Raw genomic sequence first — 26,042 nt, forward strand, 5'->3', positions numbered from 1 at the left:
CCTGCCTCCAGCATTACTCTAGCTAATAAGCGCCAGCCTTAGCTAGCCGATTATATTCAGGAAAAACCCTACTCCGGGTCCACCTTCTTCTAACGTCTCAGAACCACCCTCTAACGCCCAGTGAGCCCTAAAGCGGGGTGAAAAAACCTGAATAAATCGGACCGTTGGTTAAGTTGCCCACAGCGGGATTCGAACCCACTCGCAATGCGTAGTCGTACGCTAATGCGCGGCCAGACGCTTTAACCACTGCGCCATGTGGGAGAATGGGATCAGAAAAAGCTACCTTGTGCTAATACTCCTGTGCTGCACCGTGATCAAAACTATCTCCTCGTTATATAATTGGCATCCATTGACTCCATTCTGATCAGATCGATTTAACATATGGACCACCTTGTTGGATAGAATCTGATTCAGAACACTTGATGATAAAGCATATTAAATCATCTATTCATTAAGTTTCTAACACGTGAAGTCGGGTATGCACTTCTGTATTGCGGCGCGAGCATAGCTGAGATAACATAAAGAACTTCCTACCCCCCTTTTTTCTTAGCTACGGAATTCCGGGCATGTTTTATACATATATCCACTTGGTCACCAAGCCGGCGACTAACACGATATATATCTCGGAAAGATAGCTTTAACCCTGCATCCTTGGCGAGACTTGCCAGTCGCATAGCCGCCAACGAATCACCACCTCGCTTAACAAAATCATCATCCAAACTCAGCATATCAGTTTCAAGTTTAAGCACTTTAGACCAAAGCCCGGCAACTCGTCGGTCCATGTCCGTGACTAAAGGCCGACCAATTGACAGTGTCGACTTTGGCGTTCCCCAGGCTAGAAGCTCTTGCTTGCTCAAGGAGGCAATCATTTGCTGTAACTTCCGTCGATCCCTTTTACCCGATATCGTGATAGGAAGAGTGTGGAGTGGTAGATAGGCTACAGGCAACATGTAGCGAGCCAACTTGCGGGATAACTTCTCTTCAGCATCGTCGAGCAAACCATGCAGCTGAGCTTGCACTTTCGTGTCCACAGAAGATAGGTCGTCGGAAATTATCGACTCAGGTCCTAGACACAAGAATGCGATTAGCATCTTCTCGTCTTCTTTACATCCCCGAGGGACCCCAGGCTCGACGGCAAGTTCAGCAGCAACGATGGCTTTCAGATGCGTCTCGACATCGCCCAATTCCATGCGCTGGCCTCGGACCTTGACCTGCATATCTTTGCGGCCAATGTACTGAAGGGTTCCATTTTCGCAACGTGTTACCAAATCTCCGGTCTTATACATGCGTCGTATCTTCACCTCGTTGCGAAATTCGGCAAATTTGCACCACTCGGGGTTCTCGATGAAGACTTGATTTGTCCTCTCCTTATCACCAATATATCCCCTTCCAAGAGAGCAACTCTCGAGCACAAGTTCCCCCACTGCTCCCACAGGCACGAGTTGGTTATGATCAGACGGATCCACGACCCAACTTTTGTTCGCTACGGGATATCCTATGTTGATGGGGTTCGATTGGGATGTCATCGGACCCACGACGGCAGAAATCGGACCCACCTCGCTTGGTCCATAACCACCAAAAAGATCGACGCGGTGTACCCAGGCGTCCCTTGCATCGGTGGTAAGCGGCTCGCCTACCAGGACAAGAGTCTTGATACACTTTGCATTCTCAATGTTTAGCCTTGAGACAAGAGACGGGGTTAACATAGCCCAGTTCGCCTCCATCCGCAGAGCTGCTTGGCCGAGGTCATTCATCCGGTCGTGATCCGATGGCACGCATACGCAGGATCCCGAGAGTAGGCCTACCAGGATGTCCACTAAAGAAGCATCGAATGCGTAGGAGGAGAACTGAAGTATTCGACTATCAGTTCCTAGTCTGAATTTCGGACCGTACGCTAGAGCTGAGGAACAAAACGCTTGATGCTCGATTTCACAACCCTTGGGCTCCCCTGTGCTACCAGATGTAAAGATAACATAGGCAAGATTGCTTGGGCTGATGTTTTGGTTTGACCAATCCTCCATTGTCGACAGAGTCTCTTTGGACACAAATGACTGGTCCAAGACGAGAGTTTCTAATCCGACCTCTTCGTATTTCGCAGATAACAATTCATTTGTGATCACAAATCGTGCGTTTGCTTTCGAGGCGATGGATTTAACCCGATCCAGAGGGAAATTTTCATCCAGGGGAACGAAGGCAGAGCCGGCCTTCATGACAGCAACCATACCCACTATGGCCCAGATCGAATGAGGAAATACTAAAAGAACTTTTTCCTCTGGACGAAATGCAAATTTAGTGAAGAATGTGTGGGCCAATCGGTTTGTAAGAACTTCGAGATCGTGATAAGAGAGAGAACCATCATGAGCAACGATCGCAGGAGCATCTGGATGTAGTCGAGCTTGACTCCGTGTGATCTCATGTATGCAGCTCTCACGCTCCTGTAAATCCCCTCCGTTCCAGCTCTGGATCATCCTTATATCATTTTGACTGCAACGAGGAATATCTTTGACCTTGCAGAATGGGTGAAGTAAGATAAACTCGAGTGACTGGACAAACATATCAGAAATGCTCTTAGCTAGCCAACGCTCAACTGAACAGCTTGTCCACAGTTGTCCCATCAACTCTTCTCCAGTATAAACTAGCGTGAAAGTTATATCGTCCTGGTTTTGTTAACGAATGCTGGTCTCATGTGGGAGATCTCCTAAACTCACCCTTGCAAGCCCGCTCGCTTTGAGAGGTACTAAGCTCAAATATCTGTCCGATACATATGGTATGGAGGTGTAATCGAGCCAGCATATAATTGAGTTGCAAAGTCTTTTGCCATTGTGCATCGTGCTTGATGTTCGAGCACTGACCGTCTCATCTTCCACTGTTTGATCGTGCAGGCTTTTGATGACATCCGTGACTTGGTAGTCGTATGAAATATGCGCTGTACATAATAAATTCTGCTGAGTGAACTTATCACTACCAGATCCAGCATCATTCCATGCCGTGGTGTACCTGCAACAAGGCTGGTCCAAGTTAAGGTAGATTTTCGACAGGATCAACCACACAGCTTGGAGCATATTTATAACAGCAACTCCATCATCTGAACACCGAAGGAGCAAGGCCCTGCCGAGTGAAACTGGCACGGGTACGTCTGTATATTCGGCCATTACCATTTGTGACCGAGCTTGGTTGGTTTCACTGTGACCAAAGATCGTAGGTTCCGCATTTCTGATTCTTTCTAACATATAAAGCGGCAGGCCTTCTCTGTCTTGAGAGACGAGCATAGCGTCAGAGTGTGGTGACGGAGAGGTCAATAACCGATAGGCCAGTGATAGATCCGCCTGTATTCCGACTAGACAGCTACCGTCAATAGCAATCTGGCTGTAACAAAGTCTGAGTAATGGACAGGAGTTGCTGTCGTTTGTATAAATATGGATCATGTGCATCGGCACCTCAGGGGTGAAATTGGGCAGTGGTTCTTGCTCAACCTTCGCCTTCAAGTCATCCGTCTGTCTGAAATGCACATGAGTGAATGCAGCAACATGGTTTTTAATAACCACTTGGAGTACGTCCTTGGTCCTTGGTTCCAAGGCGAATATAGTCCTTAACATTGAACGTCGATGAATAACTTTTTGCCATGCCTCCTTGAGTGTGTCGATAGCAATAGCTTTCCCGTCATGGAGATGGACTTCAAAGAGCATAATTTGGCAATTTAAACCTTCCCCTTTCGCCAACGCACGATGTTGGTCTTTCGAGCATTGAGAGACGGATTCGATCTCTCGGTTGTTGACAATGGTGCGTAATAGCGGTATGTTGAGTTGTCGCATGGTTGGTGTAATACGGAGTATCCCGAAAGGCTTCCCGTGATTGAACTGAGCGGCAGCTTGCTTAAGAATACCGATGATCTATATTTTACTAAAATGACCTACTGTTTAGGCACCTGATGTCAACGAACCTTGAGCATATGCTTTGCAGCGTACAACAGAAAAATCAGGATTCCGAGATGCATCGGTATTCGGTAAATAGTGTCATCGTCACGGATTGTTCGGCTATCCGAGTTTCGTCATCCGAAATTAGGAGGAAAAGGGGAATAAGTAAGGACACTGAATTGATCAAAACGGTATTTATCTAAATCTACCTAATAGCGACTTCACGAGGATCTACGAGGCACCATATAACCGCCTGTATAAGGTAGCCCTACTACCGAAAGCAATTATCACAATCTATCATCTCAGATTATCAAGGAAGATGCTGGGTGTTATCCCTGCGCTCATACAAGACGACCCAGAGTTTTCGGAGTCGCCATCACTTGTGCTCATTCATGACGGAGGGGGAACCACCATCAATTACTACTTCTTAGGCGACCTTGACCGGCATGTGTGGGGTATTAGTAACGAGAGGCTCGTTGAGGATAATGCTTGGCCTGGTGGCATCACCCAGATGGCTCGGGTATACGCAGACCTTATTCAAGTCGAATTACCTCGAGGGCCTTTGATATTAGGAGGTTGGTCTGTCGGCGGTCTCATCGCATTAGAGATGGCGAAGGTCCTCGCTGAAAATATCGAATTCCATGTTCTTGGTGTCGTTATGATTGACACATTTCATCCATTAGCGAGAGATGTCGGAATCAGTCAAGACATTACAGCAATAGAATGGGGCGAAGCGACAACGGAAGAGTCTAAGCATATAACCCTGAAGAGCATAAGAAACTGCTCTAAGTTCGCTCAGCAGTGGGGTCGAGATTCCTTAAAAGGATCCGATATGCCAACAAAGCTACCCCCGGTTATCCTTCTCCATGCGAGCGAGGGCTATGAAATCTCCGCCTCAGAAGATAAACTGGGTTGGGAGAATTACCAGCATAATTTCTTCTCCCACGTCATAAACGTGCCGGGAAACCATCACAGCTTGTTCGCCGATGAAAATGTGGATGGATTAACTGAACAGTTATCTAAAGCGTGTCAAATATTGGAAGGGGATCGTTGAATTGATTTGTACATACCCACATAGTTTTATGGATGGCTAGGGACACGTCACAGTAATGTATCTATGTAGGTAGCTATTGCTGAAGGTTCTTTTTATATCTGAACGTGTCGTAGCGGCTTTTAGATTCATTACGAAGATTCCAGAGATTGCTTCGAGGATCATAAACCATATTGCATACCTACTTACGTAGATAGGTACCTCCCTAGACAACTGTGACTGATGTGTCTTAGGTTAGGTAGGTATATCTGGGATGTCCCAGTAAAAGATTGATCTGAAATGCTGGAGATCATTGAACTTTCCGTTGACTTACTTACCTACTATATAGGACGTCTCGTTCTGAAAATATCCATATGTGGGACGGTCATTGAGTAGAAGGCGCTCATGCCCGGCTCGACAGCCTTAGACATCATGGTAGACTTAGGGGAATCTTGTGCCCTTGGCAAATATTGCCGTAGCTAGTAAGGGATAAACTCCACACTTTTACATCATTCCTCATCTGTTTCAAGTTTAATCTCATGCCCGTCACCTTCGTACACATAATAACTCAAAATACACGCAAAAAGAGTCACGCCGCTCATTATCCACCAAGGAAGACCAGTAACGCCGTGTGATGATCCATACGAGTAGAATAGGCCTGCTGCGATGGGGCTGACAGTACGGGTAAAACTGCATATCATTTCAGCAATGCTGTGAGTCCTTCCGAGGGCCGAGGGGTGCGGCGATGAGCTGTTGTATAGTTCTTAGCACCAGTACAAGCAAGCGAAAGATGCGGGACACCGTTTACTTACTTGTTAGTTAGAACGATCTGCGAGGGTATGACAAATGATGCGCTACACATCATTAATGTTTGTGCAACAAAGATTGCTATCCAAACGAGGGGTCCATCCCGAGGAGCAGGTCTAGATGAGCTTGATGGTATGATAGAAAGGTAAGGGATGAATAGATAAACCAGTGGAAATCCTCTCAGGAATATGCGCCACGTCCTCATCATTCCTAGTCGCTTAACAACTCGGGAGTAGCCGAAGATCTGTAGTGGGATTCCAAGTACTCCAGCATAGGCCAGTGAAATGGCAATCTTCTTTGCCGGTAGGCCAAGGCCACCGATGAAGCGGAATGGGAGTTGGATATGGTCTTTTCCTGGGTCTGCTACCGGATCGCTGAGAAAGCTGGGCCAGAGTGTGTTGTAGACTGCAACATGACCTTCCATGATTCCATGAGCTATCAGAGTAAGACAGAGATTGCGAGTAAAGATCTGACGCAGAGGAAGTTTCTGCTTTTCTACTTCGTGGTTATGTGAAGGAGAGCTCATTTCGATCTCTTCTTCTTGACTCAAAAACTGGTCTCCTTCATTCGCTTCTTCTTGCGCAACTACAGAATACGGTTGATGGTGCGAATCCTTTCTCCATCTCGTGAATAATGATGTGATTCTAGCTGTGATGTCAAGGCCTAAGTCATATTTATGACGCGCTACTACATGCGTCTGAAGATAAACAATTGTCAATAAGAGTCTAAGAAAACAAAAGGAATGCAATGAATAGGACACACAAACCTCCTTTAACCTGAAGAAAACCAGTAGAAATGCGGTCAATGTGACCAAGGCACTGGCAATAGCGGGTGGCGCATAAGGGAATTGGCGAAAGAAAGCTATCTGACCAAAAGATTGAGGGTACTGGCTTGCGAGGTCAGCCAGTAGTCCGGCGACCATAGGACTTACGATGGCAGCAATGTTATAAGCCAAGGGCATGAGAACGAATGCTTTGGCTTGGTAACTGGGGATAGAAGCTGCTTAGTAAAATTCTGCGAGTATCTGCGACAGCAAGGTTTGGAAGCGTATGCTCACGTACCGACGTTCCTTGACAATCTCAGATACCATAGTCCTAATCATGGCAGTATTACCATTAACCGCGCCTTCTAACAGCCGGAGGATCACGGCCTGGCGGAAATCGCGAACGAAACCGAAAGCTGTCGTGCCCAAAACTTGATGTCGGATCGTTGTAAGTTGCGGTCCCTACTGAGCTGTCTCATGGACGTGGAACAGCCTTATACTCACATGACCCTCCCAAGCTGATTAGCAACACCATTTTCCTACCTCCTCTAGAAGAGTCGGCTAAGTGACCCCATAAGACTGCCGTACATCCTTGAGCGAGGGTGAATACTGTTTGAAGCATAGCGGCATCGCGGACGATCGCGTCGGTTGGTCTCGATGGGTCAAGGGATTGTAACTGATAGAACACGTATGTCTACGGGAGCATGAGATTCCTGGAGTCGACAAGCTAAGAGCATTATGCACCTACCGAGATGGACGTTCGTACGACAGGCTCAGAAAAACGAGCAAGGACAATAATGAATAGCTGGCCTTTGTTTGGCAGAGAAGACCAGCTCACATCCCCTGAACTTTCTGACATCTTGCACTTTCGCTTGCTCGAGGTGGAGCAAATCAAAAGATACTAGCTAGAAGTCTAACTAGACTAGTGCAACAGGAACGGGATGGCCTATGTAGATTGAAGGCATACATCTTCGGAACTCGTTCTTCTTTCCCCTCTGAGATCACGTGCTAGCAAGCCTCGCTGTTTTCCGTTTCCGGGAGGTGGGTCGGCTCTTGTCGGCTAGGCACGGGCTCGGACTCGGAAATCGGAAATGCGGAACCGGTAATCAGGTCCGCATTTCCAGCTTCCGGTAAAGAAACATTCGGCTAAGCTACATTACTGTTTATAATAATTGTGGTGTAAGTTTTGCAATTGATAGGAAATAGTGACGACTGTTACTAAGGTAATGAGATCTTGTGTTGGTGTGGCATTAGAAGTTAACGTGGTCTGCATGGAATGGGAAGTAATAGGTATTAAGGAGCGCCTGATTACATAAGCATACGAGTCTGGGACATCCCTGCAGCTGTTCACAAATTAAACCCGTAAAAATTGAAGCGTTGTGGCACTGTGAGGAGCTTTTCACTGGTGACCAAGTTTCAAGTTTTCGGAGAAGATCCCTAAAAATATAGTGATTATCCACTAAACTCTAGCGGAACGAGCACTATCAGGGTTGAGGCTTAGCTTGAGGCTGACACAGTAACAACAACAACTACACTAAGCACGGGTTAGAGTCGCGAAAGGTGCGCGAAACTTTTAGCCAAGACACTTCGTAATTTCTTCATAACCAAAAAAAAATGAACAGCACCCGCCATCCATCCTCCTCAACCATCCGAACTCATTCATATGCCATGGAGCTTCATTACTAATCGACAATCCACTCCATACTCACGCAGCTAGTCGTAAGCCTTCATGCGACATTTTGCGTTTTGCAATTAACCAACTAAACAATCGACGAGGTAATCCTCGTTAAAGATCCTCGTGGTGTTGAGTGCCTTGACGTCCTCCCATTCTGGATTTCCGTTAAACCACAGACAATGCTGAATGTGGTCCTCGCTCCTACAGAGCGTGTCCAAGACCCTCGTGTCCTCCTTCGACATCTCGTGAATTCGATGCATGACGTATGCGCAGTGCAGATGATGGAAACGTCCGTCGGTCCAAACCCATCCATGCTCGCCTGACTCTACAGCTTCGAGAGAGATTTCGTTTGTCATCTCCGGCTCCAACCAATATGTGAAGTCCAAATCTCGCAATATGCCTTTGTATTTCTCGTGCAATCCCACATTGAAACAACGGGGATGCATCCAGGTTGACAACACTAGGTCGTATACACAGCCAGCTTCTTTAGCCTCTTTCCAGTCTGGAGGACATGTCCCGAGCGATTCGGGCTCCGTTACTTTTGCCTTAGTAGAAATATACTCGGGGCTAGCTGTCTTTTGGCCAAAGGCGAAGGATCCTATTACGAGTAGAGCGATTGCGGCACACTTGATGACGGTTGTCAGGCGCGAGCTCCGTGAACTCTCTGAGATCTTAGATCGATTGGACCATTCCCCTCTATTCAACTCGGCTGTCCCTCTCACGTCTTCCTCGCCGTCGGCGGGGGTATTCAGTGGCATATACGACATTCTCAAACACGATTATAGATTTAAAGAGATTCACCGATGACTTAATTATTTTGTCGATATAGACGGCGGAAAAGAAGATGGAGGAGGAGAGGCAGGAAAAAGCACAGTCCTACGTATGAGACTTGAAGATACAAAGCGGAGCAGTTCCGGCGGTTTCCGAGATAAACTTCGGAAATCACTCAGCATGCTAATAGGCTAGGATCACTCATCAGGAAATCCGAATCTTTGAAACTACGTTTTGCTCGGTAATGCCCTTGCAGGGGGGCTTTCCGGCGCAGCCAGCTCATTTGCTCAGAGATTCCTCCCTATTCGAGCGACGAGGACCTGCTATCATGACTTGACCCCACGGGCTACCAATGAAATCCTTGGAGTGTTCATATACGTCACGCCACGTTACGCCATAGGTTCTCTTGTCTTACCGGGCTATGAGCCTAGATATCGAAAGTGGCTTCATTTCAGCTTGAAGGGGAGCCTACTTAGGTTGCAGAAAAGGAGAGTTCCGTGCTTCATGACGAAGTGGAAGTTCGAACCTATTAGGTAAGCAGGTGTTCGAACTTGGGGGTGAGAATGAGTTGATTTGTATAAGCATCGGGGTATCGTCCGTATAGCTAGAGCTGGGGTACTAGGATATCGGATTATCTGGATCCTTATCCGCGCAGCAGCGGTCCCAGTAAGAAATGCTTTCCGGCGGTATGCCGCCGGAAAGATACGACATCTATAGAATGGTTGTTGCTCTAAGCTCCTATGTCCTTTTGATATTCATGCCAGCAAGGACACCTTCCTTTCTTGTCCCCCCAAAGAAGATAACAGTCGGAACCATGAATAATCCCGTGGAACAGTTGTTGCTTCAGTTATATGCGGAAGTGTTATCAATCCCCGAAGACCAAATCAGCCTTGAAGAATCATTCATAGCATTAGGAGGTGAGCAGTTCCCCGGACCGAAACCTAGGTAGTTTATATTGAGATACGTATCTAAGCAGCGGACCCCACGTGCTAACAGCTACCGTTGCTAGGCGATTCTTTTAAAGCAATTAAGCTCAAACGAAAATGTGATCGATTGGGTATTCGACTGGCGCTTCGAGATATATTTGCTCGAAAGACTATCACTAGTATAGCTGCGGGACAACGCCTTCTGAATGATCGCCCGAAGCGGTCTCAGAAGAAGGAGAAGAGACGCATAGCTACGGACGTACATGGACGTTTCCCTCTTATTCCTTTGGATTATTCCTGGGATGTAATTCTCGAAGAACTCGGTCTTCAAGGTTGCGGCCCTGAAGCATTGGATGAGCTTGTCGAAAACGTGTATCCTTGCAGTCCTATGCAAGAGAGTATATACGTGGCTAGAGAAACTAGGGGGAAGCATCTCTATCGAATCCACGCGCTATTCGAAATAGGGTCTACTATCACGAATGATGTATTGGAATCATCTTGGCAGTCCGTTGTAGATCGCCATGAGACCCTACGTGCTGTTTTTGTCCCATCTACGGACAACAGCTCTTCAAGAATACTCGATGCTGTCGTTCTTAAGAAGGCACACTGCAACCTCGAACATACCGAGTGCAAGGACTATGCGGCTGTATTGGCCCTCTATCAAGAGAGTTGCATGAATCCCCAAGATTTTCCAAAGGGACCACCTCATCGACTTACAGTTTACCGCACCGAACATGGCCAGCATTTTTGCGTATTCGATCAGAGCCACATGATAAGCGATGGAACTTCACTTGTCAATACGGTTACCGAGCTTTGCGCTCTAGCAGGCGGTTCGATCCTTGATGCTGCGCCAGGATACAGCGGATTTATTAATCATAGACGAGCAGAACAGCACTTAGATGAAGGCCTTAGCTACTGGAAGTCATACCTAAGCGGTGCACAGTCTTGCAACTTTCCCTCACTCTGGACAGGCGGTCTGTTGGCGGAGCCAAGACTACAAGAACACTGCCAGGTTGTGGAATTTCCCTTTGTGCGGCATAAGGAGCTCAGCGAGTTTTGTGCCAGACTGGAGACTACGATCTCAACTGCTCTCCAAGCAGCATGGGCACTCCTTCTACGGGCTTACACGGGGAGTGATGAAGTTTGCTTCGGCTATACCTGCTCGGGACGTGATATATCAATAGATGGAGTCGAGTTGATGTGTGGGCCACTAGTAAACCTAGTCGTTCGCCGAGTAAGTTTGACGAACCAGACTCTCAGGAGCATGATTGAAACCATTCAGGGGGACTTCGCCAACTCGCTACCATTTCAGGAGGTGCCATTCATGCGTGTCCAACAACTTCTCGGCGCCTCAGAAAGTAAATTGTTCAACACGATTATGACTATACAATATGCGCCTTTGCTCGTCGATGAGAATGATGAACTTCCCTTGAAGTTGAGGAGTAATTTCAATGCCTCCGACTTTGGCCTATCTGTGCAGGCCATGTATTCAGACGTTGCCACGAAGATGCAACTAACATACTCTACGAGCCTACTCTCTACGAAAATGGCAGAATGTGTGACTACAACTTTTGTTTCCATGATCGAGAGTCTCATAGATGCGGCGAACACCGACGACCCTGTTGGGCAGCTTCAAGAGATTAGTCCTTCAGACAGGCAGCAGGTCATTGAATGGAACCGAGAAACACTGAATGGGATATCGCTTCCGAACGCCACAGTACATGGACTTATTGAAGAAACCGCATTTCGCACGCCCAGGGCACCTGCGATATACTTTTCTGGAGAGACGCTCAGTTACGAATATCTGAACTACATGTCGACTCGTCTAGCAATCCAGCTGGTTGATTCTCTGAGTCATGAACAACGCTTCGTTCCATTATTCTTTGAAAAGTCTGCCTTGTACTCAGTTTCATTACTGGCAGTCCTGAAGTGTGGCAGGGCATTTGTGCCTATAGATATCTCCAACCCGCTACCTCGAATACAACGGCTTCTCGAGCAGCTGGGTATCACTGAATCTTTCGGTCTCGTCCTCACTTCTGCGAGTTATTCAGAAAAACTGCGTTCAGCTTACCGGCATATCCTAGTGCCTAGTATTGAAGGCTTCCGGGATGAAAACACTAAAACAGCGGTCGACAATGTATCTACGCTTTTGCCAGTGGTACAGCCGAGCGATCCAGCATATATCATCTTCACTTCCGGATCTACTGGCAATCCGAAAGGGGTTGTGGTCAGTCATAGAGCTTACGCGCATGCAGCTCGTACTCATGCCGATGGAATAAGCATCGGACCAGGATCTTTAGTGTTGCAGTTCGCGTCATACGCATTCGATACAAGTATGGAGGACCATTTGACAAGTTTTATTACGGGGGCTTGTCTCTGTGTTCCCACCGAAACGGAACGCGAGACGGGCTTAGTCGAGTTTATCAATCGATCAGGGGCAAATTGGCTTCATATCACACCTTCTATGATCGATATGATCCCTCCAAATTCGGCCCCATCATTGACGACGGTGGTTCTTGGAGGTGAGCCTATGACTGACCGTAATGTACGCGAGTGGGCAATCTCAGGGAGGCATTTGATACAGGTCTATGGACCTTCAGAGTGTTCTGTTACGAGTACAATCAATACCGACGTCTCTATACATCGCGATGCCACCAATATAGGGAAGACCTTTAGCGGCTGCGCGACTTGGATAACTGCCCCGAATAACCCTAACACTCTCTACCCCATCGGAGCCGTTGGGGAGCTGCTGATGGAAGGCCCTATCCTGGCTCAGGGTTATTTGGGACAAACCTCTGGAACGGAGTCTGCTTTTATTACCCGTGTTTCCTGGGCGCCAGAGAAGAGGCTTTATCGTACTGGAGACATGGTCCGATACGATGAGCAGGGCAGCCTCCACTTCGTTGGAAGGGCCGATAGCAGAGTCAAGATTCGTGGACAGAGGATAGAGTGCGGTGAAATTGAAAGCCAGCTGTTAATGCAGAGTTCAGTATTACACGCGGTCGTCGTCGTCCCCAAATTAGGACCTGGAGCAGAGCATTTGATAGCTACCGTCTCATTGAAACCGAGCTCGAAGTCACCTCTTGATCATACAAGCGACGATATACAACTAGCGAACTTGGAGCCTAGCAAAGTGGCTGAGACTGCGAAGACTCTCCACGATTGGCTAGGGGATCGATTGCCAGCTTACATGTTACCAGATCTATTCGTCTTTGTCCGTCATATACCAATGAATTCATCTAGAAAATTAGACCGAAGACGTGTTAAATATTACATGGAACATATGAGCAAAGAGTTATATCGAAATCTCGTCACTCAGATTGATGGACCAAATCAAGACCGGCCGGGTACTGAAGTAGAATGTTCGCTTAAGAGGGTCTGGTGCCATGTGCTTAACGTGCCCGAAAGCTCCGTAAATTGGAATACTTCTTGGTTCTCTTCAGGTAAGTCTCTGAATGTCTCTTCACATCCCTCTGTCGGTTTCTCGGATCATTTGTACCAGAGCTAGGAAGCCCCTAACTTGTTGATTTAGGGGGCGACTCAATTTCGGCTATGATGCTGAGTAGCGAATTGAGAAAACAGTCCATCAGCATCGCCGCAGCCGATATTCTTCGACTACGTACCATTGAACGAATAGCAGCTCGTATTCAAGATACAGCGTCCAATGATCTAGACGCGAAATTCCGGGACATTAAACTCACAAGCACCGTTATTGGCGTGCCATGGGAACTTTCGCCGATTCAGCAGTTAAGTTTGCAATTTGCACCGGACGCCGATTGTTTGGACCAACAGACAATGGTTGTGGATACAATGTTGGACCTTCCCGACAATGCGATCATTGCGGCTTTGAATGCCCTTGTGACAGCTCATCCGATGTTGTTGGCCAGGTTCACACGGGAGATAACTGCCGGAGAACCCGTCTGGACACAACATGTGGTGCCTCTTCCGTCCACCGAGTCGGCCTTTACCATTCGGTTTCATCAAGATGGGACTACTGCGTTCAAAATCGGCCGTATTTCTGAGACTAAATTTACCGTGGACGTTTTTAGGGGGCCAGTCATGGGAGTAGATGTCTTCCGATCAACTTCATCGACTACAATTTCAATCACCATACACCATCTAGTCGTAGATATGGTCTCATGGAGGGCAATTTTCCAAGATCTCGAAGACTTCATTGAAAATGGAAACTCCATCCAACCGGAGCCAATCTCTTTTCAATCATGGTGTCAAGTACAACGTATCTACTCACAAGGCATTCGGAAATCATGCGTTCTCCCCGAAGACAAATTCGAAATAGATCTAGGATACTGGGCTATGGAGAAGACCCCAAATTTATTCGGAGATGCCACCGTAGCAAGTTTCAAGATTGAACGACCAGATATGGCAAATCTGTTAGACGCCTGCGACAAGTTGGAATACGATCAAGTGGACGTCGTGTGCGCAGCAATCATAACGTCCTTCTCCGAATTGTTTCCAGGACGCACATCGCCAGCTATCTTCGTTGAAGGTCATGGAAGGGAATCTCCCAGTAACGCCATTGACCTTTCCCGCACTGTAGGATGGTTCACGACACTGACCCCCGTGGCAATACGAGCCCTAGACGGTAGAGAGCCAAACGCCAGGGTGACAGCCCTGGAACGTATCAAAAGGTTCAGAGAAAATATACCATCGAAGGGCCTCGATTATTTTACGTCGCGTTTTTTCCAACCGGAAGGAGTCGACGCATATCGTGAATATCACGCGTCTGCTGAGATTGTCCTGAATTTTCTAGGCGCTTACCAGCAATTCGAGCGCCACAATTCTGTCTTTAGACGCTGTAATGATATAGAACTTCTCTCAGGTCTTTCGGAAATGCGCCGAGAACAGCGAAAGAAATCAGAGAGGTATGCTTTGATTACAATTGTTGCCGCTGTTGAAGATGGCGCGCTGTCCATTGAGGTCGAATGGAACCGGAAGATGGACTACCAGCATGAGCTCGCCTTATGGCCGTTTAAAATCAAGGAAAACCTATTACTATTGATCAAAGACTTAACGAATCTGCCCACTTTGACCCGCGAGGGAATTCCCGTAGCTCAACCTGAGCTCACATGCTTCGGCGTTGACAAACAGAAAGCGCTCGCAAAGGTCACGAGCTTGGGTCTGCCTCTCGACGAAATTGAAAGCATGTACCCATGTTCGCCTATGCAGGAAGGTCTTATCGCGAGTCTATTAAGGGATTCGGACACGTCTTCGGCATATAATCAAACGTTTCTTCTAAAATTCACCCCTGCCGAGGGGAGAACGGTGGAAAGTGCGCAACTTGCAGAGATCTGGCTCCGAATGGTCCGAAAACATGCTATTCTACGAACTATTTTTGTCGAAAGTGACGCAGGAGACTACGTTCAGGTCGTTTTACGTCATACTGATCCGGTAGTGCTAGTCAAGGGGGATGTTAATATGGACGAGCTCAGGGGTAGTCTGTTCGAGTCAGAGAATCAATCATTGAAATCGCCCCTTGACGGTGTTCCTTTACATCGCCTCATGGTTTGCGAAACTCACGATAAGACGATGTACATTATCCTTACGAAGAGTCATCTTCTCACAGATGGTACGAGTACGCAGATTCTGATGCGGGATATTGTGAATGGGTTTGATGGGATTGTTGACACGTACTGGAACCCGCAGCATTACTACCGTGACTACATTCGATACGTGAGCAGCCAAGACACCGATCAAGCAAGAAGCTACTGGGCTGCTTATCTCGAGGGGGCTGCGACTTGTAACTTCCCAAAGCTCTGCTACACAAATGATTCCCAGGCAACGGTCACATCGCCACGTTCGAGTGTGTCACTGCAGATGCATGGTCTGGAAGCCGATATACGACAACTATGTCGTTCCCACGATCTTACAGTGTCGAATATATTTCAACTAGCCTGGGTTTTGATCCTAAGGGTCTATATAAATTCAGAGAGTATCCTCTTCGGATGCCTGTCATCAGGAAGAGATCTCCCAATATCCGGCATACAAGACGCTGTTGGGCCTGTTGCCAATATGCTTCCGATTAGAAGCGAGATAAGCCGAAATATGAAAGTCATCGAAGTGGCCAAGTCATTACAAGCCGACTATATTGAACACCTCTCCCGGCAGACACTCTCTCTTGCACAGATACGACACGCGGCCCGATACAAGAACCAGAGCCCCAATTTCAATACGATCCTCAATATTCAGAAGCTAGAGACATATGCGCTTGGGTCGAAAAGTGGAATGTCCAAAGTGGAGCTTGTGAAAGGGTTAGATACCACTGAGGTATGTGTTTTTAAGTACATGGATATCGTTGTCACGCTGCGGACATTGTAACAGACGCTAACATTTCAACCTCCAAGTACGGGCTTGCTTTGACGGTCACCGATAATGAGGGCGAGTATGGACTATCTCTAGAGTACGACACAAGCCTAGTCTCCTCCCAACAAGCCGAAGGGGTCGTTTCAGCATATGCGAATGTCCTGAAGAACGTCATAGCCAACCCAGACCTTCTTGTTTCGGACGTTGATCTAGTTGGCGATCAAGACCGGAAACAAATCCAGCGCTGGGATAAGCTCGAGCTTCAGACCAGAGAAGAATGCGTCCATGACCTCTTCCGGGCAACAGCTCTCAGCATTCCGGAGAGACAGGCCATCCACGCATGGGATGGGCGCTTAACGTATGGAGAATTGGAGGGGTTGACCAACAAAATAGCACGAAGGTTAATTGACCTTTCTGTCCAACCTGAAGAGATTGTCCCTCTGTGTTTTGAGAAATCTATATGGGGCATTGTCGCAATGCTTAGCGTAACAAAAGCAGGAGGTGCGTAATGTGCATCAGACTAACAAAATATACATTCGCGTACCAATCTAGGCTAACCGGTGCAATATAGCTACATTCGTCCACCTTGATCCCTCAAGCCCTGCTTCTCGAAAGCAGAAAATCATCGGACTTACCGCCCCGCGAGTGGCAATCGCCTCTATCCGCAATCAGGGGGTGATGAAATTATTGGTACCAACAACACTTACTATTGGTAACGAATCGTTCCCATCCTATGATGATAAGATGGACGAAGTTGAATATAAAGTCCGAGATCAACATACAAAGCCTTCCAATGCGCTCTACGTGATATTCACCTCCGGGAGCACAGGCGAACCGAAAGGCGTCGTTGTCGAACATCGGAATTATTGCTCGGCCATGGCAGCAAATACAACCTGGTTGCAGATCCTTCCATCGTCTCGCATCCTACAATTTAGCAGTTTCGTCTTTGATGCATCTATGGAGGAGATATTCACCGCTCTGGTCGCCGGTGCCTGCGTTTGTGTGCCATCGGATGACCATCGGCTGAGCCCAGAAGAACTGTCTTCCTTCATGCAAAGCGCTCGTGTCAATTGGGCTGCCTTGACACCATCACTCTTGCAAACTCTCAACCCGGACACATTGATTCCTCCTTTAAAGTTTATCACGGTTCATGCCGAGCCGATGAATGCATCGCTAATCAAGCTTTGGAGTCCAAAGGTGCACATGCGTCCCAGCTATGGGCCAACCGAATGTACTGTAACGAGCACTGTCGGATCGGCCTTTGATGAATTTTCTGACTCGTCAAATATTGGTTGGCCTGTCGGTTGTCATGGACGAGTAACCGATCCGCATGATCCTCAGCGACTAGTACCTATAGGCGCGGTTGGCGAGCTGGTACTCGAAGGGCCCATTCTCTGTCGTGGTTACTTGAATAGACCGGCCGAGACGGAAAAGGCTTTCCCACACATTCAGGATTGGTTCGATGGGAAACCAAAAAGAGTCTACCGCACCGGGGATCTAGTGCGTTACGCTGAGGATGGGTCCTTACGAATTCTCGGGCGGCGAGACACGCAGATCAAAGTTCGCGGACAACGAGTCGAACTCAGGGAAGTAGAAAGCCAGCTCGAGTTGTCTCCAAATGTCCGCCATGGCTTGGTTTTGCAACCCAAGTCTGGACTGCTACAAGATCGCCTAGTTACCGTGCTAAGTCTCACACGATCATTCCAAATAGCTCAGTCAACCGTCTCCCGTGATGACACAATCCAACTCGTAAACCATCACCGGAATTTGAGTGAAACTGATCAATCGACTCTATCGGAACTGTTAAGCCAAACACTGTCCTTTGTTTCAACCAGGCTTCCATCATACATGGTCCCTCATACTTGGTGTGTGGTAAAAACCATGCCAATTTTGCCCTCGTGCAAGCTAGATAGGAAACAGGTGAATAGTTGGTTAGAAGCAATCGACGAACCAACGCTACTTCTTGCTCGTCAACTTATGAGAAGCTCGAGAAGCTCAGGTTCCGGGGTCAAATCTGATGCCGAAAAGTTGGTGAGAGATGCTTGGTCTCAAGTCTTAGCAATTCCCGCAGGTATGTACATTTGAGCTTGGGAGCCTGCTACTATGGTATTTCATAAAGGCTGACGCATACTACCTAGACCTCATTGATGTAGATGATCATTTCATTGCTCTTGGCGGAGACTCAATATCAGGTACGTCACCTACATTCGATACCGTCTTGAGACTTTAGAACCCCATCCTAACTTGTTTTCAACTCAGCCATGAACGTCTCGCGCTTCTTGAATCAAGCCGGGATACCCGTCAAGACGCAGGATGTATTGAGAAGCAATAGCATTCGAGAACTGGCATTAGTGCTTACATCTCGCGAGCTACCAGACTCTGTTTCTACCAAGGCACAGTCGAAGGTCCTAGGTAGAGGCATCACAACGCTTCCATCCGTCGAATATATAGTGTCCAAGTACGGGACCAACTTCAGTAATCGCTCCAAGATCTTATCTGTTCTTCCTGGTACCCCTTTTCAGTTCAGAACGACTTCAGCTCTCTACAAGTCTTCCCAGAGGCCTTATCTCTACAACTTATTCGCGGAAATCGGAGGTTACCAGTCATTTGGGGAGAACCTTGCCGCTCCTACTCGTCGGCTTCTAGAAGCCTGGCGCGCAACAGTGGCACGACATGACATCCTCCGTACGGCAATACATCTTGAGAAAGGGGGTAACAATGCATATCAAGTCGTCCTAGATGAATCAGCCGCAGCATGTGAACTATTTGAGGTCGCTACGGAGCAAGACGCTTTGAATGCGAGTATCGAGAAGACCAAACAGGTGAAAACGAGTCTTTCTGAGGTATCTTTAACACCGCTACTATGGCTCACTCTCTTCACCACCCAAAAAGGGCGAGTATATATGCACTTGCTGATGGGTCATATGCTGATTGACCATGTCTCACTCTCGCACGTGCTTTACGACTGGGATATGTCTTATCGAGGTCACTCCTTGCCTGAGAACCTTCCCCAGTTTGCGACTTATGTTCATGACATAGAATCGCGCGATTCCCGCGCTAGTACCGACTTCTGGATACAAAAGCTACATGGAGTAGAACCGACAATTCTACCCTCTACATGTGCGTTACTTCACGATACCTCAATCTCTGTTGAGGGTCCGTCTACGATTAACTTCAAAATCGACATCGATGGAAACATGCATCAATATTGCCGGGCGACGCGAGTAACGGTCTCTACATTACTTCAATTCGCTTGGGCAGTATTGCTTGGTGTTTATACAGGCCAAGAGTCTGTGTGCTTTGGGCATCTTACTTCTGACCGAGACATTGATATTAACGACGTTGACGAGATAGTGGGCCCGATGCTATCCATTTTAGTTACATACGTGGTCCTAGGAAATAGGGGTACCCCAGCATCACCTCTCACTGAAACGATTCAGAAATTACAACACGAAAATACCGTCGACATGGCTCATAAAGTCTTTGACCTCACAACTGTTGAGCACCAACTTGGTTTCCGACCGTCCACCTGCATGCTCTTCAACACCCTTTTCAACTATCGGAAAGTGAAACACTCAGGGCCAAAACCAGTCATGAATATCCGACCGATTCTCAAGCAAGACCCCCATGAGGTGAGGAGACAAACCCATACATGCCACCAAGGAAAAAGATATGCTGACTCAGAAGTTATAGCAACAAATCATTATCAGCTTCAACGAAGTTGGGGACGCAGCCACTCTGGATGCGGCTCTGACTTATTACGAATGTATACACTCTACAGAAAGCGTTCAACAAATGGCAAATGTCTACACGAAAATCATCACGTGTTTGATCAGCAGAGAATATCAGACTGTGGACCGGCTCTTGGGTCATATGTCAAAGGAGAAAGCTGCTTCTATCGCCATATAATCCTGCAAATGGGTTGGCTCTTATTTTGATTCATCTTACTAATTTATTGCTTATCTAAGCAAAGTTCCTTCCGCACATTGTAAGAACTAACGGGTGACGACATGATTTATAACAAGTTACTCCGCGTTGAGCTGCAGCCGCCGCGTGCCCGGTTGGTTAAAGCTGGCTGGGGAAACGGGCAAGCTGCAAGATCACACCGGTGGCGCGATCAAAGCACGTCAAAATGTAAGCAAATTTAGAAATACTGGTATTATTTCCAAACTGTAATAGAAACCGTACGATAGGCGAATAATACCCCTTTTTTACCCCTCAGATCGAAGTGAGATTGAGGCGTAGACGCTTACCTTTACTGGGATACAATTAGCGACGCGAGGGGAGTTACGCATGTATTCACCTGCCAAGGCTTAGCCTGGGTATATTTCGTATAACTAACCAGTATGCAGCTGGCAAATACGCGTCATAGAAAAGACGGAAAAGTTCAAAACACGAATAAATAATAGGATGAAGGAAACCCCCGATATCTAATAAATGAGGTTTGGGGATTGCTTAGGTAGGTACTTATAGTAAGATCTACCTACCTACCTACCTATCAAGTTATTTCATACCTACCTCCTACCTTGGGTATGGAATAATAGGTGTACGTAGTCTAGTTTAGGTTCTCGGCGTTAAAGCTACTAATCGCCTATTTGTTCCCTATAGGCTACATGTATTCCCTGCTCTGGCGCTACGATGTGAGGGATCGAATTAGCTTCACCGCTAGCTTCCGTCAGTTCTTACTCGCTACTGACGATGCCTCCCGCAGGATCCTTCTCTAGTATAAACGGGCCTAGCGCGCAGCAGTAGCTCGAAATCTTGTCTTAACTAGTTTCTAAAGCTCATAAACCATGCCAAGCATCGCGGAATTAGACGATGCTCCCTTCGATCGCCGACCAGACGAACGCTACAGAAAAATCGCCGAGAACTATCACGAGGCGTCGTGGAGCTTGCAAAGGATGTAAGCTCAGGAAGATCCGCTGTAGGTATATCTAATTACCTAGTCGTGACTGTACCAGAATGACGCTGATTCGGGAATTGGGAAAAGGCAATGGAGGAACACCTTGCTCTGCATGTGATGTACGGACATCCATACCCATCACTACCGTAGCTCGTCGCTGATTTACATTCAAAGCGGAGCGGTTTCGTCTGTAATTATGAGCCCCGACAAAGGAAAGCCTCTTCCAGCCGGGAGTTTGATCTACACGCGTCAGACCCGCCCTACGCGTTGGACCGCTTGGACCAGGACAGAGATTCATCGCCAAGATCCGTAGGGAGCGAGAGCATAGGGATTACCACTGGGCCGCAGCCTTCTTTGCTGACAGATAACTCTTCCATGATGTTCTCTTTAGACGCTACGGATTTCGATTTTCTACTTTCTCCAGAGACTGGTTCAATCCCGAATACTTCGGAGAGTCAGCACATCGCTCATCCTTCTCTCCAATATGAACACGATGCCACGGAGGGAATTTCAAGTTCACGACACCCTGTATTTAATTCCACAGCATTCGCACCTCTACCGCTAGAGATAGGGAATTTCGGGGACGGCATAAACATCGACACTGCCCACGCTCCTTCATCGCCAATTTTTGAACGGAGGATCACTTCTATGGTTCCGCATGTATGTTATCGTCCATGAACAGTGTTGGAGCAGGAGACTAAGCGTTCTTGAAGGAGTTGTTAGAATATTGTCGAGAAGGTGCAGAAATCGACTTTCGTTCCTCTACGTCCTTCGGTTTAGCAAAGTTACCTCCTCCACGCAAAGACTCGAATAAGCATCGCGAAATATGTCGAATACTACACAACCTAACATCTAGCGGACATCCCCGGAAACCGTCGTCTTCTAGTCTTAGAGGCGGCATTAAGAATGTTCGTTCACTCTGGGTAGGAGAGAACGATGCGACTATTAGGAGATACGTTGAAGGTAAGTCTCATGGGATACGAAACTTGAAGCTTCAACTAAATGTTCACTCAGCTTGCTTCGAGAGTAACGCAGAGTAAGTGCGATCGCCCTATCCATACTGCCAGTACGGATTCATTAATAATATGTAACAGTGTTCGAATGTTTGTGCGAAAGGCAGATCTCGACAAGCGCTTGTCAGAGGCACGAGAAACATCCTCGGAAGCAGTCCTATCATCCCTCTTCAGCGATGCCATCATTACAATGGGACTTGAGTCGTTGCGAAACCAAGCTGCGGAAAGACGGGATTCTTCGCTGAGTGATACGGAACACCTTCAAGCAGCCTTGGATGGATGGCACAATCTGCATGAAGCGCGCAATAGCCTGCTAAAACTTCAAGTTGAGTCCCCCTCGCTTTAATTCTAAGAGGTTCGATTTTACACAAGGACCAGGACTAACGTATGGTGCATTTCTCCCCACTTCTGCAGACAGCTGTACTGCTTGTACGTATCTTTCTTGCTACCTGGTAGGCATAGGTAAATGTCATCACGCCCATGTCTAACTTCGACTAGAGCATCATTGCCTCGAATATAAACGATTCTAGGCTCCCCGAGATCCTGAGCTTGGGAGTTCGCTGCGTTCGAGATCTGCGATTTACTGATTCGAATGTAATCCGGAAAACGTTCAGACACGCAGACGATCAGAAGCTCGCAAAACGCACCGTCTGGGTTCTGTACTGTCTAGAGACCAATTCTTCTGTGCATTGTGGGATTCCTCCGGTACACAACACTTTCGACTGCGTTCCTCAGCATGTATAGTGTCATTATCCCTGATACTAACGTCTTCAAGTTACTCCATTCCGACTTCATAAATCATCTTCCTACGACGCCTGATCCGGAAAAACATGACTCATTAGCTCTTCAGGTAGCGGCAGCAGGGCTACTTGCCAGGGGTTTTAGTCATGTGCATGGCCAGCCAATGTCGGCAAAGACCACGATGGAATTGCAGGCTTGCGTATCGGCTTTGGGGCAATGGCGTCGGTGTTTGTCGGACCATGAAAAGCACCTCATCGTCGGCCAGCGATTTGAGAGCCTTCACGAAGAGGACGATGCCGCTGTGATGCTACGTTTATTCTGCTGTTACCACGAATGCGTTTACCTTTTATTCGCGCCCTGGCTCCCGCCTCTGCTGGACACCATGTCACAATCTCTTGGCCGGGATCCGGAGCCACTAGATTCGACAGCTGATCACAAGTTTTTGTTAGCCGACGCACTTGGCAGGTGTTTGGAGTCAGCCTACACGATCATCTCTCACGCTAACGAAATTGTAACCGTAGACAAAACATTAGCAAGGTATATTATATCCCTTCATCTATTCACGATGTCATTGCAGTTTACTAACGACGTATCTGATAAGGCGTTTGCGTGGTTTAATGATAATCTCTGTATGTGTGATCACTTACGGTGTCCAGTACGGAGATCTGGAGATGAGAAAAAGGTCCCTAGCTTACCTAGGACTTTGCTGCGGAACATTCAGTGGCATGTATCTAGCCGACAGTTCGTTTCCGTTTGAGGAGATATTAGATTTAGTCAGAGTTGTACGATCGGATAACTAATCACTAGGTGGAAGTATACAATTACGGATAGGGGTAATTCGAAATCAGGCGCATAGGGGGCTGGTTGACTGGACAATTGGAAAATTCATCACTGAGAAATTGCATAAAAACCATACTTTATATATTGAATTCATAAATGGGTACTTGGATACGTTCCTTTCGCAAATCCGATCTTGGAATGATTTGGTGTTTTGTGATAAGTTCTTCCGCGAGTTCTTCCGCAACTAAGTGTAGGTACTTATTTGTTTGCATGATTCTAATGCTACAAATGTTCACGGAAAAACTCTAAGGCAAGTTTATAGCCTCTTTCATACTCGGATTTCGCATTTTCCTCTCCCAGATTAGCGCGAGCGCTCATAAAACCGTGCAGTTGATCCCCAAATATTTCCATATGCCCTGGGCCCTTCAAGGCCTCTTCGTACTTCTTCACATCTTCGGCAGACTCCTCCTCGGATGCAAGTATCATCATTGGGATTTTGACATTTGCAGCATCTACTGGATCGATCATGGCTGGTGACGTCTGAACAGCAGCTTTGAAAAGGGGCTCCTCGTCACCAGCAAGTATGCTCGCCATCTTACCACCCCAGCAGTAGCCGATGATGCCCCAAGAGCTAATATTAGGATTGTGTTTCTTAGCAGCCTCGAGGATGCCTGGAACCTTAGGAAGATGCTTTGGCCACTGGGGAATCCAGAGTCAGTAGCTGCGTTGCCGTGTAATAGAATGAGATCTTTTTTTTCCCCTCATGCATGTTAAAGATTTACCCCTAAGAAATATGAGATGAACATACCACAGCACCTTCGAACCATTTACCTAACTTGGCTTTCTTTTCGTCGTCTGTTGGTGGATACCACTCTATCTTGGCCGGGTTGCCCTCGAAGAAATCGGGCATGTACACTTGATACTTCTTCTCCACATCACCATCTGCCAAAATGTCTGCCCCCTGAATAGTCTGCGGGAAAAAACCGAAGATGTCATAGACTGACAGGAGTGCTTTATCCGAGTTCTCAGGCCCAGTTACATCTAAGTGCAATTTCCGCATTAGGACTCTTACCATTATTCCCAGCATATCATCTATGAACAACTTACATGTCTTAATGCCATTAAGTTCGACATACGTGCCTTTCGGCTCATAGCCCTCGACAATGACTGGGGGAATTCTGCCGATTTGATACCTAGTATTAGTTATCGTATTCAATTATTGAACGGTCGAAAAAGTGTGAGGCCCGCACCTGCAGCAAGCATCGCTATGTTTCGACATGCTGTCTTATATTCCAAGTGTCAAAAATAGGTAAGTCTTAGATGTGAGTGTTCTTGATGATAGGTACAGTTTCAGAAATAGTGAAATTATCCCGAGTCTCCGAAGGAAAAGCTGATATATTCACCAAAGTGTGAAGAAATCGTTTCCGGCCTTCACTAGTCCCGCACGGAGGTAATAATGGGACCATGCATTATCTCCGAACTTGATGCACTATTACTGATGCTGAAGAATTCAGGGGTAATTAGATGTAAGCTTATGATTACCTAAGGTGTATTTGTAAGAAAATTGCAAATCACGTAACTACTAGGTAAATAGCGGTGGAAAGGGGGCGCCACGTCAAATGCAGGCTTTCATCGGATCATGAAATATTCCCAAATCTGAAATCTCTACAGTAATTATGACTAGGTAGTATAATTCGTCGCCAGAAATCTTGTGTTGGTCGTGTAGATTCTACGCTGAGGTGTGATAAACAACTCTCTGATTGTTAGCGCTGCTTAGAGCCTTAGATAGGTAAGTAGGTACCTAGGTAAGTAGCATAGGAATTGAGACCTGAGAAGAAAGGCGTTCTAATTGGTCGTAGCATTTTGCAATTTGATCCATCTATTGGTTGAAACATTATATGTACACTAGAAGAGTGTTCGCTATTGAGGGGCTGTAGCTTTAGTGAGCTATAGCGCTGTAAGCCCTATAAATATAGTGCTTTCTTGTATAAAGTGGGCCAGATCCTATGGATGGATAGGTACATGGATGTTGGCGGCTCATCTTCGCCTAGACGGCGCGCTTTCACAACGAAGGAGACACTTCTACCCATTGCTAGTGGTGTACAGTGAATATCAAACCATTTAGCACATGTCCAGGCTTTCTATTTATTCATGAGTTTATAGGTCTATTTGATCGTTCGATTCGCTTTCGCGTGTCTGCCATTAGGCAGATCCCCATGCTTCGGGACTGGGCCATTCACATGTGGGAAACAGTAAAGCGATACCGCGGGGAAGACAAACGCAATCAATTTGCATGGACTAAATATGACTTTTATAAAGAGTACGGTTTTGCCTCGGAGTTGTGGCACCTAGGGACATTGACTAAGAGCGGTTCGACGCACCAATCGCATCATTGATA

At 47.1% G+C, this 26,042-nt stretch overlaps 7 protein-coding genes and 1 pseudogene across 8 annotated transcripts; 3 read left to right on the top strand and 5 right to left on the bottom strand.

The window, feature by feature from the left end:
* Positions 1-174: 174 nt before the first annotated feature.
* F4807DRAFT_t25 lies at positions 175-261 on the bottom strand (annotated as a pseudogene). Its single transcript has one exon. The product of its transcript is annotated as a tRNA-OTHER (tRNA).
* A 99-nt stretch (positions 262-360) lies between these two features.
* Positions 361-2,462, bottom strand: F4807DRAFT_410270 (uncharacterized protein). The gene has a single exon (XM_047996611.1). The coding sequence runs from the start codon at positions 2,220-2,222 to the stop codon at positions 531-533; it is 1,692 nt and encodes a 563-aa protein (XP_047857769.1). The 5' UTR covers positions 2,223-2,462; the 3' UTR covers positions 361-530.
* Positions 2,463-4,233: 1,771 nt separating this feature from the next.
* On the top strand, positions 4,234-4,968 carry F4807DRAFT_456591 (Alpha/Beta hydrolase protein; the record flags this gene model as incomplete). The annotated part of the gene is made up of 1 exon (XM_048000896.1): positions 4,234-4,968. The coding sequence occupies one exon, from the start codon at positions 4,234-4,236 to the stop codon at positions 4,966-4,968; it is 735 nt and encodes a 244-aa protein (XP_047857770.1).
* Positions 4,969-5,453: 485 nt separating this feature from the next.
* Positions 5,454-7,373, bottom strand: F4807DRAFT_456592 (MFS general substrate transporter; the record flags this gene model as incomplete). The annotated part of the gene is made up of 6 exons (XM_048000897.1): positions 5,454-5,694; positions 5,757-6,448; positions 6,518-6,737; positions 6,813-6,945; positions 7,019-7,208; positions 7,263-7,373. 6 exons carry the CDS (start codon positions 7,371-7,373, stop codon positions 5,454-5,456), a joined length of 1,587 nt encoding a protein of 528 aa, XP_047857771.1.
* Positions 7,374-7,948: 575 nt separating this feature from the next.
* On the bottom strand, positions 7,949-9,295 carry F4807DRAFT_256439 (uncharacterized protein). The gene has a single exon (XM_047994438.1). It carries the CDS (start codon positions 8,954-8,956, stop codon positions 8,267-8,269), a length of 690 nt encoding a protein of 229 aa, XP_047857772.1. The 5' UTR covers positions 8,957-9,295; the 3' UTR covers positions 7,949-8,266.
* A 479-nt stretch (positions 9,296-9,774) lies between these two features.
* F4807DRAFT_456594 (acetyl-CoA synthetase-like protein) lies at positions 9,775-20,116 on the top strand (the record flags this gene model as incomplete). Its single annotated transcript, XM_048000898.1, has 8 exons — positions 9,775-9,877; positions 9,970-13,329; positions 13,419-16,171; positions 16,249-16,708; positions 16,779-18,278; positions 18,346-18,399; positions 18,467-19,839; positions 19,901-20,116. The coding sequence occupies 8 exons, from the start codon at positions 9,775-9,777 to the stop codon at positions 20,114-20,116; spliced, it is 9,819 nt and encodes a 3,272-aa protein (XP_047857773.1).
* Positions 20,117-21,514: 1,398 nt separating this feature from the next.
* Positions 21,515-23,805, top strand: F4807DRAFT_410283 (uncharacterized protein). The gene is made up of 8 exons (XM_047996612.1): positions 21,515-21,770; positions 21,824-22,073; positions 22,125-22,146; positions 22,205-22,448; positions 22,538-22,552; positions 22,622-22,828; positions 22,899-23,401; positions 23,466-23,805. Exons 1-8 carry the CDS (start codon positions 21,759-21,761, stop codon positions 23,662-23,664), a joined length of 1,452 nt encoding a protein of 483 aa, XP_047857774.1. The 5' UTR covers positions 21,515-21,758; the 3' UTR covers positions 23,665-23,805.
* Positions 23,788-25,039, bottom strand: F4807DRAFT_410285 (alpha/beta-hydrolase). The gene is made up of 4 exons (XM_047996613.1): positions 24,895-25,039; positions 24,752-24,822; positions 24,453-24,685; positions 23,788-24,343 (listed from the first exon to the last, which is right to left on the bottom strand). The coding sequence occupies exons 1-4, from the start codon at positions 24,921-24,923 to the stop codon at positions 23,927-23,929; spliced, it is 750 nt and encodes a 249-aa protein (XP_047857775.1). The 5' UTR covers positions 24,924-25,039; the 3' UTR covers positions 23,788-23,926.
* Positions 25,040-26,042: the final 1,003 nt, after the last annotated feature.

This window comes from Annulohypoxylon truncatum (genome assembly GCF_022578515.1).
Source record: "Annulohypoxylon truncatum strain CBS 140777 unplaced genomic scaffold F4807scaffold_4, whole genome shotgun sequence".
Classification (NCBI taxonomy): domain Eukaryota; kingdom Fungi; phylum Ascomycota; class Sordariomycetes; order Xylariales; family Hypoxylaceae; genus Annulohypoxylon; species Annulohypoxylon truncatum.

Bases quoted from the DNA above. Each gene is read 5' to 3' on its own strand.
- F4807DRAFT_410283 (XM_047996612.1), top strand. The intron at 22,829-22,898 runs GTACACAACACT...AACGTCTTCAAG, and splicing joins TGCATTGTGGGATTCCTCCG to TTACTCCATTCCGACTTCAT. The intron at 23,402-23,465 runs GTATATTATATC...GTATCTGATAAG, and splicing joins GTAGACAAAACATTAGCAAG to GCGTTTGCGTGGTTTAATGA.
- F4807DRAFT_256439 (XM_047994438.1), bottom strand. From the start codon at position 8,956: ATGTCGTATATGCCACTGAATACCCCCGCCGACGGCGAGGAAGACGTG.
- F4807DRAFT_410285 (XM_047996613.1), bottom strand. From the start codon at position 24,923: ATGTCGAAACATAGCGATGCTTGCTGCAG. The intron at 24,823-24,894 runs GTGCGGGCCTCA...TCAAATCGGCAG, and splicing joins CATAGCGATGCTTGCTGCAG to AATTCCCCCAGTCATTGTCG. The intron at 24,686-24,751 runs GTAAGTTGTTCA...AATTGCACTTAG, and splicing joins ACTTAATGGCATTAAGACAT to ATGTAACTGGGCCTGAGAAC.
- F4807DRAFT_410270 (XM_047996611.1), bottom strand. From the start codon at position 2,222: ATGGTTGCTGTCATGAAGGCCGGCTCTGCCTTCGTTCCCCTGGATGAA.